Genomic DNA, 19,989 nt, shown 5'->3' on the forward strand with positions numbered 1-19,989 from the left:
TTTTTAATCAAAAATTCATTGAAGTGTTACAAAACCTGAAATCGATAATAAAACAAATTCAAGGGCTTTCACATGCCCATATTCCATGGAAGATTACGTTTTTCAAATTTGATGGCTCTAGGTACTGTTGTTTTATCATAATGTGAGTAATATACATACATTTATGCAGACTCTTCATTATTTAATTTCTTTAAACATAAGACAGGGCGATAATATATGGTGGCAACGATTTGAAAAGTGATACAGCCTTTTCAAGTTTTTGATGCAAAATTTCAAAACAAAATTAATAGTCCTTCAAGGGCAAATTGGCCCTTTGGGAAAAAAAAAATGCTTCATTATTATAAATAGTAATAATAATGATGCAAAGAAAAAAATTATGTTTATAATTTATTATTATTTAAATTTTAATTTATTTTCTGAAATCCGCAAGAAATTTCTATTCGTTACACTTTGTAATTCAGATATACTTACAGCTAAATATTAAATTTTGGAACTGATGTTTACTTAAATAATTCTACTTTATTGAATAATTTATTTAAACTAAAAATGAGCAAATAACGAAAATTACTCAAGTGGGACAAAACTTGAGAATAAATAATGACAACCTATTCTCTTTTATTTAATTTTTCTTTGATGCATAAAAAATATATATATATATTTGTATGTAAATAATTATAAACTTCTTGATTTCTTACTAGAACTTTCAACTAAAATACCTCATGGCATTCTGATTTCGATAAGTTTCTAAGAGAGTTAGATTCTGATTTCGATAAATTTTCTAAGAGAGTTTTTCTTAGAGAGTTAACTTCTCTAAGTTTATAACCTTAGAGAAGAACTGCTAGAAACTGTATTCATCACAAACTATAGATGCTCATTGCTATCTGGTTTTAAGACTTTTTTTTAAGCCATCATCTGATTACATAATCACTAAAACCTTACATTATTCTACCATAGAAAGCTGTTTACATGTAAATATAATCCCAAACAAATCAATTATTACAAAAATTTGTACCTCAGCTCATTTACCTTTTGACAAATATGAATAAAAATTAATCTGTATCTTCAAATCTTTGAATAAGATTTATATTACAGTGTAAATTAATTAGCTGCATTTGTAGATTTTCTGGAACATTACACATGTTGATTTTTGGTAATGATAACTTTGAATTCTTTTCATAATAATGCTAATTAATTTATGGAAAGTGTATTTGGGGAGAGCTGTGAATTTGAGAGCAGTGATGTAGTGCCCAAATTAAAAACAGAGAAAATAATTTATATTTTCACTGCTTACTGAATTTAATAAAATGAAATGAAAAAGGATACAATTTTTCTTCACAGATAGATATTTCAAATTCTGTAAATTTTCTAAACCATCCAGATTTGTCAGTTGATTATTATCTAGGTTAATGTCTTTCACACATATCAAGAAACAAAGGGGATAAATTGATGTTAAATAATTTGATGATAGATCTATTTTTTCTATTAATAGAAGTTGGTCAAAGTGATGTAAACTTGTTAATTTCTTATTGGAGAAATTCACTTTATCTGCTTCCATCGGAAGAGTTTCAATTATGTCTTCTATTACAAATTTACTACCTGGAAAAAAGAAATTTTTATTTTTAGAAAATAATTTTATAGCAAACAATGTATTTATTGAAACTATATTTGCCATAAATTAAAAAAAAAAAAAACTATGACAGATCTTAGGAAAAATGCTTCATATTTAAAAATATTCATTTAAGAAATAAAGCAACAGTTTCTATTTATAATAGAAAATCAGTTAGATACCAGCAGTTTGTGATCATTATGCAGTAACATCTAGTCTTATTACTTGGGTACACTGTATGGACATGATAAATACTTTGTCATGCTATTACATAATCAATTCATTATATAAGTAAATATTCACACTATGTACAATTGTGTAAGATTCTATCATAAATCTTTTCTCTTCTAGCAGATTACATTGTTAAAAAAAAGATTATATTACTGTGTGATTCTGCAGAGATGTTTTGTGCATATACCAGGATGAGTGTAATATGAATACATAAAATTTTATGTTAACAAGCATATGATGAAGTATCTATCTTTTCTCAGATATAAGTTTACAGATGCAACTAGAGGAAATAATTAGTATAATTTATCACCTAGATGTCTAACTGAATTTCAAATTAAGTTTCAAGATTGTGGTACAATTTTTCTAGGTATATAAATTTTCTTAACTACAATATTTCTACACAATTACATTCTTTTCATTTTATATGAAACAATTTTTTTTAAAACTTGTAGTAATAATTTTTAAATTAAATAAAATTCTAAGTGTATTGAGTAAATTGGACACTGGTTTTCTTTAATTAATAAGAAGTTAAATATATTTTTACCTAAATCTTTGTAGTAGTTCCTTCTTGATGCATCCACTTTAATAAGTTGCTCCATATAATCTGACCAATTAATTCCAAAATTTGTATCGTTTAAAGCTCTCATTATCAAAATAGATGTAAACAAAGTCCCTGAAAATAAATAATAATAAGTTGCTCATTTAAGTATATGTATATTATAAACAACTTCATTTCTTAGCATTTGATAATTAAAAGGAAATTACAGACTTTTAATTCAAAGTGTTTCAAAGAAATTATGAATATTATTCAAATGCACATTTATCTATTAAAAGGTTAAAAAATAAAATGACTAGAAAAAATGTTGCATAATATGAAACTATAATAGGAGAAACAGGGAAAAGTATTAAGAAGATTCATAAAAGATAATAGAGAAATATTATTTTCATACATCCTCATTAAAGTACTCACCACATATAGTCTCTTAAACTGAAAAGCCTATCTACCATGTATAACATTCAAATTTTAAAAGCCACTTAAAGCTTATGTGTTGACTATTTTCACAGAGAAGCACTATTATCTTTTTAATAAAAGTTCTATAAAAAATATTTGTTTTTCAAAACAGTAGAGCTTTATTAGTATTTTACTCCTTATAGTTCAATAAATTACTACTTATTTAATATATTTTCTCATTAAGAAGATATAAAAAGCTTCAATAATATATTCATAAAAAATACTGTTAACTACCTTCAGATCTAAATATCACAGTTGCCAACTTTCAAATCTTAAAAATTGGGAGATTTTTACAAGCTAACTGTAAGGCTTCGCGCTGCATGGCGAAACCATTTCAAAGGAACTCCAAAGTGAGTTTAATTCACTTTATAATGTATCGTTCAGGGTAGTGAACTCTTTCTAATTCAAGTCTGACATAATTTAATAAGATATTCAAAATTTTATGTTCTTTGGCTAATTTTATTTTTTTATTTTCTTATACTTTTACTGTATACTGAGAAAATCCCAAGTACTTTCAAATATGAAGAAAATAAAATTAGGAATCAATGTACATAATATTTGTGAGGATAAACTTAGAAATGTGCCATATATTAAAGTTAACAAAATTAAATATTAGCTGATTAAACATTGCTTGAATCTTCATATAAAAATCTACAAACTACATGTAAATGCATTAGATTAACACTCTAAAATGTGTGCATTAGATTATCTTATTATATTACATCAGAATATCTTATTAAATTATGTCAGACTTGAATTACAAAGAGTTCACTACCCTGAACGATACATTATAAAGTGAATTAAACTCACTTTGGAGTTCCTTTGAAATGGCTTCGCCATGCAGCGCGAAGCCTTACAGTTAGCTAGTAAAAATCTCCCAATTTTTAACACAATTAACACAACTTAGATGGAAAAAATTAATAAGATCAATAAAATTCAAAAAGAAAAAATATAATTTAATAATTATTGTGAAGAAGTGGGAGAAAGGAATTTTTCCAAGTTTTATTAATTCAATAAATTTCATTTATTGCTAGGAAATATTTTTCTTTAATAAAGGGTGTGCAAGTATTTGCATAGAAGATATACAAATTAATGCACAAAAATCATAGGAAAAATGCTGTCATCATGCACAAATCTTGGTTAAATGTGAAGTTTCTGTGATCAGATGTTAATAAGGTTTAAAAAGCATTATTTACATAAAGAATAAAACTGACAAGTAGGCTTGAGATGGAGAGAGAGAATGCTTTGAGACCAAAAGCACAAACACTCATCTCCAAATAGCATCTCCACTGTAGCCAAAACTACCAAAAGGGAACTCCATTACCACTGGTGAACATGTAATGTTTTCAGGCGATGTTAGTGCAAAACTCATTAAGGGTGGACCCCACAGCAGTGGCAACAAGTCATCTGAACTGATGATCAACATTCACCCTATTTTAGTCCACTATGTGTTTAGTTTCGGAAAATGCCCAAGGAAGTTTTTATGTCTGCCTACCTCTTGCCAACTGTGAAGCATGAGATATTATACCTTGGTGCAGCCTTGGACAATTAATTGTTATTCTGCTTAGGAAGTCAAAGCCAATTACTACTGTAGCATCTTAATCATGCCTATCCTTTTGTCCATATTTTATTCCATGAAAAGGAAATGCTTTTTCAAGAATGCCAAAGCTCTTATTCAGATTGGTAGTTGTGTTCAGCCATGAGGATGAAGTCAGACATCTCACCTCGGTCTCCCAGTGCACTGATTATAACATTATTGAACACTTGCAGGAATATTTGAAGTCCAGACTTTGTGCTCAAATTTCATCTCCAGTTATACTTTCAAAATTAGAGACTGCTGTGCAGGAGGAATGGCTTCATAGCTCCTTAAATATTGTACAAGACATCTATCTATTCATTAATCCGACATCACATGCAATGTACACTTTAGTCAAAGGATGATTAAATCTCTTACAAGAAACACATTCTCTTATTTCACAAGCACTCATATATTTTGTACCCCCTCTGTGTTTTCATCAAGACAGGTTTTCCAACAAGCAACCTTTCAATTCTTTATGAAGCAATCAACAAAAGAACAACTCCATTTCATGCACCCACATTGAATTTAACATTATTTTGTATTGATATGTATGAAAACTACTTTCTTCATTATATATTTTTCTTCTAAACAAGCATTTTTTAACCTTTGGTCTTTCCAACTTATGCACTTTTTGTTGGTCCCAGCTATCACGTAACTTCAAGGCATTACAGTATTTATAAGTACCACACATAAAACAAATGTTTATAATACTATAGATTGAACATTTAAGCAATATAAAATAGTCTCAAGAGCAACAATTTTTCACTATTATTTAATGCACAAAGAATAATCCAAACTCACATTTACAGTCTGGTTCCAATTCATTTAACTGTTGACATGATTCTAATTCTTGTTCAAGTACTTCTTTTTTTGCAGCACTAAGTTCAGACCTTTTAAAAAAGATTGGACTGTATATAAATGTTGTGATAAAAGTACAATAAAAGCTTGACTATCCAGAAAACTCAAGAAATGCTGAATGCAAGAAATATGAAAATTCCAGACAATTGAACATATAAAAAGTGAAATTCAAAGGAAAAAAAAAAAAAAAAAAAGCCGAATGAATGGTAAAAGAAATTTCTGATATTAAGTTATAAAAACAGTCATATTATTTGTTATCATCTTGAGTACATTTTGATATTATGCAAGATTTCAGGCATAAAAACCAATGTATTTTTCATAAACCTTAACATATGAAAGTAAAACATTTTATCTGGTTATGAAATAATATTGGATATAAAAGTTAATGGAGATACCACTGAATTTACACCGATCATTCTGACAGAAGTTTCAAGACACTCTTTATTTAATTAGATAATCAAGAAATACAAGTTACAGATGCAGCATACAAAAAAATTAAATCACTTGTCAGTTTTTCATATTGCACTGTTGTTTATCTGTTTTCAGATAAAGTCACATATTGTGCTCAGTAGCACACACTTGTTTTAATGCCATGATATGAACATTTTGAAAATGTGCACTGCATGGTGTTGTGTTGAATGGCAGGTCCTAAATTTTAATATTTTTCCTTCAAAATTGATGGAAAGATGAATAAATAGCAATTAACTTACATCCTTTTTTACAAAAGCTAAATTAGGTTATCCAGAATTACTCAGATTTGCAAAAAACTAAACAGAAGATCTTATAATTTTGTTGTGTTGTCATGCTTCTCCATTTTCTGTTGCTAAATTATGCTGTTTGATAACAGGGTTTGTATATCAAAAATGATTGATGCTAACATACTGGAGAAAGCAGTTATCACAATAGGCAAAATAATACCTATCATGAACTCTTTCTGGTATGTTCCTGTACCACACTAATTTCCCACTTCTTTTTCTATGGAGAATGCCTAATTCAAAAGGAGAATTCTTGGAACAATATGCCAGATAAACAGTATGGATGATTATTACATCTGAAAGAAAGGCCATGTAATTGTATTCACATTTGAAATATTGTGAGACTCTAACTCATAGTCTTATATTTGCATTATGATGGCTTTTCAAGTCTCTCATTTGCTTAAGTTTCTACAATTTTGAAATATTCCAGTTAATTGAGCTTTCAGGTTAGTTGAATGCCAGATAATCGAGTTGTTACTGGGTTAAAGGTTTGAGCTTTTAACAAAAACGTATGCATGTTATATTCAATTGCAAAGCTATTAATAATTAAAAATACATAAAGGAATTGGTTTTTTCAATTTCAGTTGCATTTTTCTTTAATTAACTGAAAATAAGGAATTCCATAATAACAAACTATTCATTTTATTACTATCCATCTATAAAGAAAGGATTTTGTCTCTGAAAATATTATTAGCTTTGCTTATGTGTCATTTTTTGCTATATTATGGTATTCATTTCTTACAATTTTTAAATAGTAACTAATATTTTACACTCAGATTTATTTATTATGTTTTCAGACATATATTATCAAACAGAAGAGGACAGTTTATTTAACACCTTATGACACTTCCTTAATGAATGAAGTGTGATCATTAAGGGGAAAAAAATTAGCTTAATTTCAAAAAATTTAAAAACCAGTCTCAAAAACCAAAATTAAATAAATAAAAATTCCACTTTTTACAACAATCACAACATAAATCACCCAGTCAGTACTTCAAAACATATCACAAGCAAAATATAGGAAGTTCAAGGCTCAAGTGAATCATTTATTTACATAATTCTTATGTTGTTAACTCAGTAATTTTATAAATAGCTCCATTTAAATTCTATTAGAGTAAATATTATATCTATTAGTGTAAATATTAATATCCAAAAAATAAATACATATATATATATATATACTTACATACATACTTACATATATATATATATATATATATATATATATATGTAAGAAAAGAGAGACTCATCAGTATATGAGAAAGACAGCATTACCATTTTAGTTTCTATAAATATAAATTTAAAATTCAGCAGACTTCTGAATTTTCTACACATTAAAGTTTTAAACTCTAACATATAGAAAATTAAAAAAACTAAACTTCTTCAAATGCTACATATACTTAAAACATAATATTCACAGTTTAAGATCAGAAATAAAGTATGGTATTTTTTCTAGAAAGCATATTTCTTCCATCTTGCTGACTATACTCAATCTTATGACAAGCTTGTTACAGAACTAGTTTCTAAAATTATTTATTTATTTTTTAAAAAAACTTTGTGTTGAAGTGTTGTTCAACACGTGTTTCGTGTTTAATTCAAGAAAATGATTTTAAAATTCGAAATGCTATTCAAACATAAATTTTATGAATTACAGAACAATCAGAATTGTATTCACTGAAAATGAAAAATTTTTAAATTATTTTTTTAATATCAGCTCTATATTCAGTAAACTATAAAATTACTGTTTGGAACAAAAACTCACTCAAGGAAACAAATTAATAATAAACTAACATTTACTGAAAATTAATACAACATATCACTGTTCATTAATGAAAATACAACATTACCGGAAGGCATCAGTTCTATCCGCATTCCTCCAAGCAAATGATTTATTTCCACTTACATGACAAACTAAAGAACTTGCACAATTTCCCATCTCAAGACTAACAGAAATTTTGCTTTTCCCATCTTCAAGATCTATGTCACATGGCAAGTTGCATATCTGTAAAAGAAGGAAATGAAAATAATAATAATAATAATAATAATCCTTCAGGGACAAAGTCCCTTTGGGCTAAAAAAAACAACTGAAAGGTTTAAAAAAAATTGAAAGGTTTCAGCTTTAGAATTTCCGATACACAGTTCCATGCACTGGAGATAAAAAGGTCCCTCCGTAGAGTGTTGCTATTACTCGCTTTGAAATCCTTGAGTTTGTTAATCAAAAATTCGTTAAAGTTTTGCAAAATATGAAACCGATAATAAAACAAATTCCAAATTTGGTCTTTCACATGCCCATATTCATAGGAGGACTATGTCATTTAAAATTTGATGTTTTATTACAATGCGAGAAATATACATACGTTTATGCAGATTTTTCATTATTTAATTTCTTCAAATATAATGCAGAACTCCAACATTTGGTGGCAACAGTTTGAAAAGTGAAACTGACATTTATAATGATTCAGCTTCAACACGAAACGAAAACAATAGTCCTTCAGGGACAAAGCCCCTTTGGACTAAAAAAGGTACTTTTCCTTTTTACTTCAGAATTAGTATACCTAAAATGTGTTTTAGCAGAGCGAGATGATAACACATTATTATTATTATTTTATCAGTTTTTAAAAAGTCTTAGAAACTAATAATTAATTTTCAGTAAATGCAAATCAAAGCTTTTAATTGCCTTACGTGAAATTCATTTTAATAAAAACATTATAGAGCTGATAAGGTTTGACATATGTTTTACCATGTAGATTATTATGAATAAACCCACATACATTAATGGAGTCTTGACTCTGATAAATGAAGGCCCATACTACTTGATCCCTAAAGATCCTTCAACTTCTGACCTCATTAAAGTCAAAACAGTTGTTAAATCTTCTCACAATAGTTCCAACTCAGTTTTAAAAAAATCACTTATTCCACCTATTGCTAACTGTACTGGGTTTCATACTCCACAAAATTAAAAAAAAAAAAAAAAAATTGGAATTCCTTTTCAGCCTACAGTTTTTAACTTGGGAACAGCATCATATCCTTTGGCCAAATAATTTAGCTTCCAGATTTCCTCTTTTACTTTCTAACAATATTCACACTGTACAAAATTCTTTTGAAGTCATTGATAAGAATATTTCTCCTCTGCATTCCATTATTGTTTCTTTTGAGATTCTGGGTGAAGGAGCACTAAAATGTCTTGAAAGTAGACTTCATGAATTCCATTTTACATATACTGATTTACACATAATGTTATATTTCTCTTACTAATGTCTCTTTAAGTCAAAACCACTTTGTTTTCTAAAATGAATATTATTGCTAAATTGAATGATTAGTATGGATAATACTCTCAGTCCTGTACTTGCTGACATTTACATATACTATTTTGAGGTCAAATTATTTGAGAAATTACATTTTTATCTCTGGATCTGCTACGTTCTTTCACACTTTTTGATGGCAATACAAAAGATTTATCCTAGATTTTATATGTTATAAATTTGATGGATCCAGCCACCCACTTTTGAAACTGAATTTGACAATCCTCTTCCCTTCTTTGATATTCTAACAATGCACATTGAATCCCATTTCAGCACCTGTTGGTTACCCTTTACTGTAAACCTTTTTTTGTTTGTTTACTGCACTATGCTAAGTCATGTCACCAGGCTAGGCAAAAAATGGCTTCTTTTTACTGTAATGTATTTTCTGCGCTCAAAGTTTGTTTTTCAGAACCTCTGCTTGCTAATGAATTAAATTATTTGAGATTAGTTATGACTGACCAAAGATTTTCTACCATTATCAAAGTCATTGATAAAGCCTTTAAAAGTTTTCATCTTGCCATCAAGAAGACATTTTGCTGAATAACCTTGTTGTGCTCCTATTTCATCCTTCTGTCAGTTACAGAATTGCCCAGATTCTACAGAAGTTCAATTGAGTTATTTTCTCACCTATCAACAAAATCCATGATTTAATTCTTATATTCCATTTCTGATTTTAATTCTTGGGGAATTTATAGCATATTGTGTCTGTGTGGTATGAGGTATATTGGGAGAAGCGAAACTTTAATGATTTGTATCAAAGAACATGAATCTTATGTATGAAATGGCAAAATTAACAAGTGTTCAATAGCTAATCATAGTCGGAAATTTAATGATAATTTTAGGCCTTCAAAAATTATCCAAAAAGCTCTTTTCATAGTTCAATTGGATTTTCCTTAAGCTTTTCACTTTCACAAAGATTTATCTTGTTTAGTTAATGACTTTAAGTCCAATTCAGTCCTTCCTAACTCTTTAAAAATTTTATTAACTTAATTTTTCAAATTTTGTTACTATTTCTGCTGACAAATGGTGCTACCTTCTCATTTGCTTTACTGCTCATTAATTTATGTAGGGTATAAATATAGCTGTTGCTTTGCTTCTGATGAAGAGAGACTTGTACATGTTTGTTCTTGAAACTGAGTTCTTGACTAAATCTACACCAAACACAAGGTTGTTGCTTTGTTAATTTTATGTTTCACTTTGGTGTGTTTCTACATTGTGTGTATACCTTTACAGATATAATTTGGGCAATAATAATAATAGTTTGAAAAAATATTGATTTATACTCTTTGTAATTTTATCAGTTCAATTAAATACATCAAAATATTTTAATTCACATGCATAAACTTGTATTCCATGTTATAAAAAATTACAAACCCAGATTGAAGAACCTGATGTCAAAGAAGAAACTGCATTCCATGTGACATCAAGGGAAAGTTCATTGACTTGTAATTTCAAACATTTACTATGGATCTATGTAAAAAAAAATATATATATGACATATATATATATTTACTAATTGAAAAATTTATGTGAAAAAAATTACCAAAGTACTAAAATATTTAATAAAGTACTTCCTTTTTTTTTCCTTCCATTTGAAAGCTACATATAAATACAATGTAACAAAAATATAAACTTAGATAACTGTGCAATGATGCTGATATAGTATACAGAGATAAAATGCACAGAAACTAAAAAAAAAAAAAAAAAAAAAAAAGCATATAATGGTTAGACCAAAAAACAAAACAAAACAAAAAAAAAATAAAATAAAATAAAATAAATAAATACTTTCTAATTATCTGCAGAAGCTATATTGCCAAAGCAGGCAACCCATGATTTTGCCTAAATGTATTTATGAGGAATGCAGGTAAGAAACAGCATGCTTGCAGCAGACAAGCAGCGACATATATTTTCTCATTTAAATTTTACATAAACATACATTTTTCAATGTATAATTGACAGTTAGTCCAGCCATGTAAACACACCAGTATTGTAAACAATAGTCTTATGATTGAAAAACTAATGCAAACATCATCAAAAAGCTTCCCTTCTTTTCTACCTGAATTTCTGTGTGACACAATGTACAGACCCATTTGCTTCCTATCATATTTTTCCTTTCTGGCTTTTCAACTAATTCCCAAACTTTCCTTTTCTTCATTGTCAATTTCTTTTCTCCACTGCCTCATCCCATTCTGTGGCATTTACAGATTACCCTGCTTCTTTAAAATTTTGAGGCATAAAAATTTTTACAGAAATCACCTCCTCAGATATGGATAGAGGATTTTTTTTCGCTAAAGTCAAACATCTCTCTCAAATTTAATGTTTCTAGCCTAAAAATAATTTTAATGCCTTTATGGTACCTAAAAGGAGTGTCTGTTTCTCCTATTTAGTAATAAATATCTGTCTGCGTCCTGTTTGGCTTCTTAACTGCCTTTCTTTGCTACTTTAAGTCTGAAACTTCTTTCAGTATAGATTTATCTTTTAATAACTATTTGTTTTCCAGAGTTTATTTTGCATTTATCTTTGACAGCGTTTTTGATGCTTTAAATTAAGTTTCTGGCCCTGGATGCTATCTGCTTTGTTCATTCTTTCATCAAACTTCAGAATGTTGTAAATATCTATTAATCTCTGCTATTTTGGTAGCCATATTCTACACCCCCAGTTTCTTTGACATATCCTATAATTTCTTCTTTGTATATCATTTGCAATTTATCTAGTCTGTTTTGGTATGCCAACATATGCTTCACATCCAAATGTTTTTAAATAAATACAACAGGGAAGGTGTACCAATCTACTGAAAAGCATACTTTGCCTTTAAGAAATAATAATACAAGACCATATCTAAACACAAAACTGACATTTATTTTACTCTTAAAACGGACTAGGCTGCAACAACACACATAAAAATTAAAGCAAAAAAAGAAACCGAGGGAGTACTAAGTTCATTGACTTTGTAATATAAATATACTTCCCAACATGTCATCAGGCAGTCTGTCAAAACCATGGTAATTGGGCAATCACATTAGTTTACCACCAACTGACTTCAGAAATTTTTGTGAGGAGAAAACAAAACATGAAGCCAACACTTTGAACTTTGAACATGGAAAAAGAAAACATGCACAATTCTCTCGTTTTATTTTTTTTTTTTTAAAGCAAAAACATATTGCTGTGTATATGATGAGAACCAACAGTGTTTGCAATGCCAAGCTTTTGCAATTCTTTAATTAAGCTAAAACAGACTGCTGTGTACATGGGGAGAACAATACTAAAAAATGGTAGTGTTCCACTATGAACATTCCTTGAGTTTTTAATTTTGTTAACTGATTACTGTCTTATGTAAGTTTTAATGTGTTGCCATTTTTGTTAAATGGTTGTTGTCTTTTGTGTCAGTCATCAGTGACTGGTGACTTTTCAAGAAGGTGGTGCAGATAATCAGAATGTACCAAAAATCTAATAATGCAACTCTGTAAACAAAACAACAGTTTGTTTACAAAGTTGCATTATTACTCAGTTACAGGCCAAAAAAAATCTAAAATTATTTAGATGAAAATGCTATTACTGTAATACATAGAAGAAAAACTACTGAAATATGTATAAAATTACTAATGCTTAAAGGAAATTTCTGGTTTAGACAAAAAAAAAATTTTCTCATAAAAATAATTCATTTCATACAAAACTGTACTGTATTAACTATTTTATTATGATAGAGTAATAAAAAGTTTAGTACTTTTCTGTTAACGGAGTGCCACATTAATGGGGTGCGACCTAGTGCTAAACATTAACATTTGCACAGAATCTAATTTACATGCTGGCAATACTAACATTGTGATATCACAATTATCCAATACTGGGTCTAAATCACACTTTCTAGCAATAGTTTTTAATTTTTGGAAATGATCGACAGAAAAATACAAAAGTACAAGTCCATCTATATACCACTAAAAGTGGGAAAACATGTTATATAACTTAACTAAAGTGAAAACCAAGTCTTTATCTATTCATAAAATAATTCCAGAAACGATCTACTGATCATTCAAAAAATGCTACATCTGCAATGCTATGGATAGTGTTTAAGATGAAAGGTGAGATGAAGATGATGTTAATGTGAAATAATCGACAATAATGTTCCCTAGATTTTACTTATAGCAGAGAAAACTTCCTAATATTTATACATTTCATTAATATACATCAGATTATCTGAAAATTTCTAGAAAAGATACCAGTATTAAAAAAACTGCTTAATATATGTAAAGATTAATTAATTTTACAATATTTTTTCAATTATTTAGCTAATAATGTCACTTTTGTGATATAATTATTTGTAAATTTTGAACTAAATAAACAATCCTTTAGTAGAGAAAAATTTGCTAAATATTCTGGGTTATACACAGAAATATATGTTAACTAGTTGCAGATAAAAATGACAGGTGCATTTTTTAGATGAATAACCAGAAAGAGATTTTGTTGCTATTAACAGTTAACAGTTTCTAATAAATGTTATTTAAAAAATCTCATGCTTTTATTATGGAATTAATACTTAAGTTCATTGCTCAGAAGCTGCTATTCGTTTGATAATGTCAATCTTGATGAAACATTAACTAAAGTTAATAAATGGGTGCAAATTTAACAAAGAGAACAAATCCACTGTCACTTGTCTTAACACAAATTAGAGCAGTTTTAATAGTCTTTAAAAATTAGGATTCTAAAACACAGACTTACAAAGAAATATTCATTAAAATTCCTAAAATCTTTCTGAGTATGTTGACAACAAATCCCATATCAATTTACAGTTTTGTTTCTTAAGAAATTTAACCTCAAATTAATATGCCTGAATTATCAAGAGAAAAAACAAAAGATGCTTACCTTGATTGGTTCAGAAAACAGTACAGCTATAGATTTTTTAGGTTTAAGTACAGTAATATTCAATATCTGAAGAGGAATTTTGCCTGTAAATAATATCTCAATAAATGATTTGAAAAACTGACAGTTTAATTGGCAACAACTAAATTCCAGAATTTTACATATTTAAAAAAATAATTTCTAATAATCAGGAAACAATCTAAGCATAGCAAAATTTAATTTTTACTATAATAGAAAATTACCTATAAAGTTTCTAAAACATTAATAGCTACAAACATTTATTTCACAAGCAATCAATCTGAAATTACATCAGTACCATACCTTCCAAGATGTTTGTGCAGAAAATCCTTTATTCAGTGGCATATAAATACATATACATTGCAAGTCTATAAAGCTGTTTACCAATTATTATCATATATAAGTTCTATAAACTCATTTAAATTAAATTCTTAAGGCCATTATATTTTAAAATATTATAGATTTTACTTTAATCATTTGCATAAAAAATTGAATATTTTTATTCATATACTGACCAACAAAATGTCAAAACATTTTTTGGAATTCAGAACTTTCAAGGCAGAATTTGGTTATCTCCTTTGACACAAAGCTAAATGCTATCCATTTAAACATACCTATTTTTTTCTTTTTCAGTAGTCAATCATGAAATTATGAAAGTTATCTTTTATAATTTATACAGTTCATAAAAGATTAATTGTTCCTAGCAAAATGGGAAAAAAGTGAATGAATGTCAACAGAGAGGCTATGATATTCATATTAATTCCCGAAAAACTTTAAAAAAAAGGCCTACCAAATTCAAAAAAATTGATTTAATTCTAGTCATACATTTCTTCAAAGCAGTTCTCGCATTTAGCACTGCTGCTACTAATAATAAGCAAAATATTTATTTGAAATACTTTAATTATGCAGAGCATACTTATATCTAGCACCCTTTGTGATTTGAACTGAATACCCCAAATCAGAAACTATTCAGTGCCGTCCAAATGGTATTGTGGTGAGGGGTGTCTACTGCGATACCGAAGCGTCTGGGTTCAAATCCTGGCGAAGGCATGGTAGTAATTGTCCATCCCTTCATAGGAGGTAATGGTGGGCCACCTATTAGGTGCTTCCACTATTAGGTGACCACCGTTTCTGGCCTTAGTAGTGGCCAAACCTAACTGGCTAAGTGCATGCCAATGGGAAAAAATAAAATAAACCACTCAATCAGGATGAAATATGTGTGTGTGGAGCAACAGGAAACAAAACAGGCAAGTAGGGGTTTGTTTGTCAATGAGTTTTGTTTCCAACAAGCATAACTTAATCTTCTGGACACTGTGGCTTTATGTGCTGTCACAGTGGCACAGTCAATTTTCATCCTTCAATCAGCTCATAACATCACAATAAAGCAAGATGCCAATGATTTTAATTGGTGGGTTAAAAAAATCATTGGTTAAAATCATGCTGTAATGCTTTTAAAGAAATACTAATTACTGAATGTTAAAAAAAATAATAATAAGTTTTTAGAGAAGTAAAACTGTCTGAGATATTTTAAACAAACCATGTAAGTACATTTCAAGAAAGTATTTAATTTCCATGTTTGTTTAGTTTCAAGCAGAAATATGACAATAAATGCACTAATTCCAAAAACATAATACATAATCTAAGAAATTGCTTAAACACCATCTCCTCAAAATTCTAAAACAGACCATCACGTAATAATTTTTTTGAATGTTACAAAAGCAAGATTTTACAGTGAAGTCTGACTCATTTCATAAAATTAATGGAGAAGCTGCACCCTGGCTGTAAGCCTCGCTTAAAAGTGTTTTAAGTAGTAAATTCTTAAATAATACACTTGTTTGCAAAATTAAGAAAATTTCCAAATTATGTCTATTTTTAAGAAAAATATTGAACTAAAGGTATTAATTATGCCAAAGAATAATTATGACAATATTCAGAGTCAAACACATATGTGCATGTCTTGCAGAGCTGTGTCTGTGGAGGAGATAATAAGTGCATGAGAGGTTTTCAGCGATTTGTATGCTTGTACTCCTTTAGCACATTTGCTATATTTCTCACATGAGTTGAGTAATTTTATTAGGTTAACAAGTCAAATGAGTACCTATGAATGTATGAATGACAGAATGAGATGGAGAACTGTAGATAGATTGGAGGCAGCCAGTCACAAGCACAGGTAGCCACAGAGCTCAGTGTAATGTGCAGTGTCATCTGAAACTTGTGGAAACAGTTTCTGGATGCTGGATCTATATTGAAAAGATATAGACAAGGTTGACCAAGATCTACAATGATGAATGAGGATCATTATTTGGCACTTTCAGCACAGCAACACAGGACTGCTGCAACTTCTCAGCCCTTGTGCGAGCTGTATGCTGCCACTGGAACCTGAGTTTCATAGTCTACAGTTGTCTGAAGGCTTCATGAGATAGCTAAGTATGCCAGAAGCATAAGCTAGAAGACCCGCTGTTAACATCCATCTCATTGCAGCTAACAGAGAAAGGACATTTAGCATGGTGCAGACAATATGTGCCTTCAGTCAGACTTCAGTGGGATACAGTGCTCTTTAAAGATGAGTTGAGATTCAGCCTCGACACTGATTCTCTGTGTACCTGTATCTAGAGAGAGTCTGGAACCTGATACCATCCCTCTCTCATCATGGAAAAGGATTATTAGGTGGTGGAGGTGTGATGGTTTAGGCAAGCATTATGTTGAACTGCTGCACACCTCTGCGTGTGTTTGACAAAAGCTCTCTGATTGCTATGAGGTATATAAAGGAGACTTTAAAGCACTATGTTTGATTTTTTAGAAGCAGAGTGGTACTGAATTCCTGTTAATGGACAACAATGCTCATCCACATGGGGTTCAGATGGTAGACGGTTACCTCGAAAGTGGGGATATTCACCACAGATTAGCCACCCAGATCTCCAACTTAACCTACACAGCATGTCTGCAATGCTCTTGGGAAGGCAATTTTATCTTGCCATCTAACTCTGAAAACCATCCCAGAGGTGAAAACTGCCTTTTTGCAGGAGAGGAATTGACTGCCACAGGGACTCCTCAACTGCCATCTGTTCAGTATGACATCCCGCTGCACTACCTGTCTGGCTGTGAGAGGGGATCATGCTCCATATTACACTCATTTCAGTTCAATATCATAAAGTGGTTTTGGACATCCTTGCACTGTGAGCTTTAATGATAATCATGTGTACATAAAATGACTTTTGATGGTACATCTCTTTCTCTGTTATAAACATATATGATGATTTATTTCATGGTAGATAACTTAATATTAGAACAGCTTGATTATGGAATGTACGGATTCATTTATTAAACATGGCCAAGAAAACAACTGTAGTGAGACATTTCCAGCAGGAAGACAAATTGCCAAAAATATACATTCAAATCAAATTCCATTAAAAATTTTTCCAGTAGCTTTCAGAATTCGACATTATGTGCAAATTCTCTTAATTTTGCACACAAGTGTATATATGAAGAAAGAATACGAAATGCAGCAATGTTTTAGTTGACCAAACAGTAACTATGATAGTGTAGTTAGTTGTAGTACTATTTATAAGCTTGGAAAATCTTTGTTTTAATCCTGAGCAAATGATTTCGCACTGCAGTTACCGCAGGGAAAGCATGATGTAACATGGTGGAGGTTGTTTGCAATTAAATTTAAGAACTTAAAAGACTGTTCCAATTAAGTTTAATTTAATAAATTTTTCTTCATATTTTTATATTCTACATATACATTCAAACCAAATTCCATTAAAAATCTGTCCATTAGTTTTCAGAATTCGACAATATGTGCAAATTCTCTTAATTCTGCGCACGAGTGTATATATGAAGAACAAATGAGAAATGTAACAATATTTTAGTTGACCAAACAGTAACTATGATGCTAGATAATATGCCTAATATCCAAAATCAGTCAACTATCTGTTTACTTGCTATATAATAGATGGAACTATATATTTAGGAGAAACTAGTAATACATCATTAATACTGTGTGCAGATAAAAATGTACTTATCATTATTTTATTACTATTAAAAAAGCTGAAAACAAATTTAAATGTAAACATAATTTATAATTCTGTAACTGATAATGCAGCAAATATAGCTAAAATGAGAAAAAAAAATGCTAGCTTTTATCTTGCGGTTATTTAGCACATACACTTATTTGCCAAAGATTTAACGTTTAGTGATGGATGCCTCAGTTACTGAACCACTCTCTTAGAAACAGCATGCTGAGAGGATACGATGTCTTGTTGGAAAGGGCAATTTGTGCTACTAAACAAAATTTTGGAAAAATATTCACATAAATTAAATTTCTAGTCCAATTTTTGGCACATGAGAGAAACACTCAGGCAGTTGTCAGAATTCATTTGAAAAATTTATCATTATATTTTCTTTGCCATCTGAAGCATAAAAAATGTTTCACTACTCAATAACAAAATACCTCAATGCTAGCTACTCTAAGAGGAATGAATAAAATTTTTAAAACAATATGACATATATCCCCATATTGGCATTTACATGACTCAACCCATGATTTCTGCTCTGATTCTGAAACAAAATACCTAAAATAAAATATACTACAATAGAATGAAGGTCATTATTTTTCAATCTCAATAAATTTCTCCCCTTTAACAGACACAAAACTACATCTGGTGAAGAAAAAAGATATTAATTAAGTGTTCTATCAAAAAGTTCATATGTGGTACACTTATCCTAACAGTCCATTTAAATGGCAATTCATGAACACACCAGCCCCGGAAGGATTAAATACACCAAATGTTACTAATGGTGCTATTCAAGTCATAAAATATTTTCAAAATCACTAGTTTATTCAAGCCAGTCTTAATGAATACAGTAGATGGTTAATTTACCATGCTGGAACTCAGTATATGATTCTCATGAAAGCTTCATAAAGAACTAGTCAATTTTCATGCAGATTGTGAGAAAACAATGATTCAATAGACAAGAATATTCACTCAAAAGTTATTAATCTTGCAGTCAAATGAAATGTAGACCTCTTACTTTATTTGAAGCCAGTGTCAATCACTTTTTAATAAAATCTAGAAGCATAATTGCAGCACTGTTAAAATTATTAAAATTTGGAAAGATCTTGAGAACAAGCTTAACACATCTCCATAAAGTATACATAAAACATTGCATGAACTAGCAATGTCATCAGCAGAGTTTTTAGAATATATTTTATCACCAAAATATAAAGCCTTACTAACAAATGAAAAGAAACAGCCTATGAAATTAGTAAAAGAAAAACATGCAGACACTATTTTGTTAAGCATTACGCTGAAATTTATAATTCATGCTCCACCTTTCTGGACAAACCTTTTCAGAAATGAGGACACATTTGAGTGATGGAAATTACTAGCTCTTGTGAAAGAATGCATATAGGCAAAAGAACTGAATGCCTTTGAAAAATTCAGGACAACTAGGACTTAATTTATAAAATTAGAAGTGCCTGAGTCCTATGGAACACTTTGAGTGAAGAGGTATAAGAATAAATAAATAAATAAAATGACTAATAAATCATTAATGATTAAAATAATTAAATAACTAATGATTAAAGTAATTAAAATTATAATTTAACAAAATGTAAAGATATAAATGCAAAATTGAAAAGCAATTTTTAATATAATTTTATTGCTAAAAATGCTGCCCAGATGGTATAATGGTTAGGTCAGCCTACTGCGGTACCAAAGGGAATGGGTTCGAATCCCAGAGAAGACATGGATGTTTGTAAATGCATA

At 29.5% G+C, this 19,989-nt stretch overlaps 1 protein-coding gene across 1 annotated transcript in view; it reads right to left on the reverse strand.

Annotated features, from left to right (window-relative positions):
* Positions 1 to 19,989, reverse strand: part of RabGGTa (Rab geranylgeranyltransferase subunit alpha) — a 45,031-nt gene that overhangs the window by 5,263 nt on the left and 19,779 nt on the right. The window contains exons 7-12 of the mRNA XM_035367947.2: positions 14,204 to 14,286; positions 10,718 to 10,813; positions 7,889 to 8,043; positions 5,230 to 5,318; positions 2,382 to 2,510; positions 1,324 to 1,596 (exon numbers count right to left, since the gene is read on the reverse strand). Of these exons, the coding sequence (XP_035223838.1) occupies positions 1,324 to 1,596; positions 2,382 to 2,510; positions 5,230 to 5,318; positions 7,889 to 8,043; positions 10,718 to 10,813; positions 14,204 to 14,286 (825 nt within the window). The remainder of the gene's footprint in view (positions 1 to 1,323; positions 1,597 to 2,381; positions 2,511 to 5,229; positions 5,319 to 7,888; positions 8,044 to 10,717; positions 10,814 to 14,203; positions 14,287 to 19,989) is intronic.

The sequence above is a fragment of the Stegodyphus dumicola genome, chromosome 8 (genome assembly GCF_044657685.1).
Source record: "Stegodyphus dumicola isolate Sdum_Otavi_A_Nest chromosome 8, ASM4465768v1".
In the NCBI taxonomy this organism is placed as follows: domain Eukaryota; kingdom Metazoa; phylum Arthropoda; class Arachnida; order Araneae; family Eresidae; genus Stegodyphus; species Stegodyphus dumicola.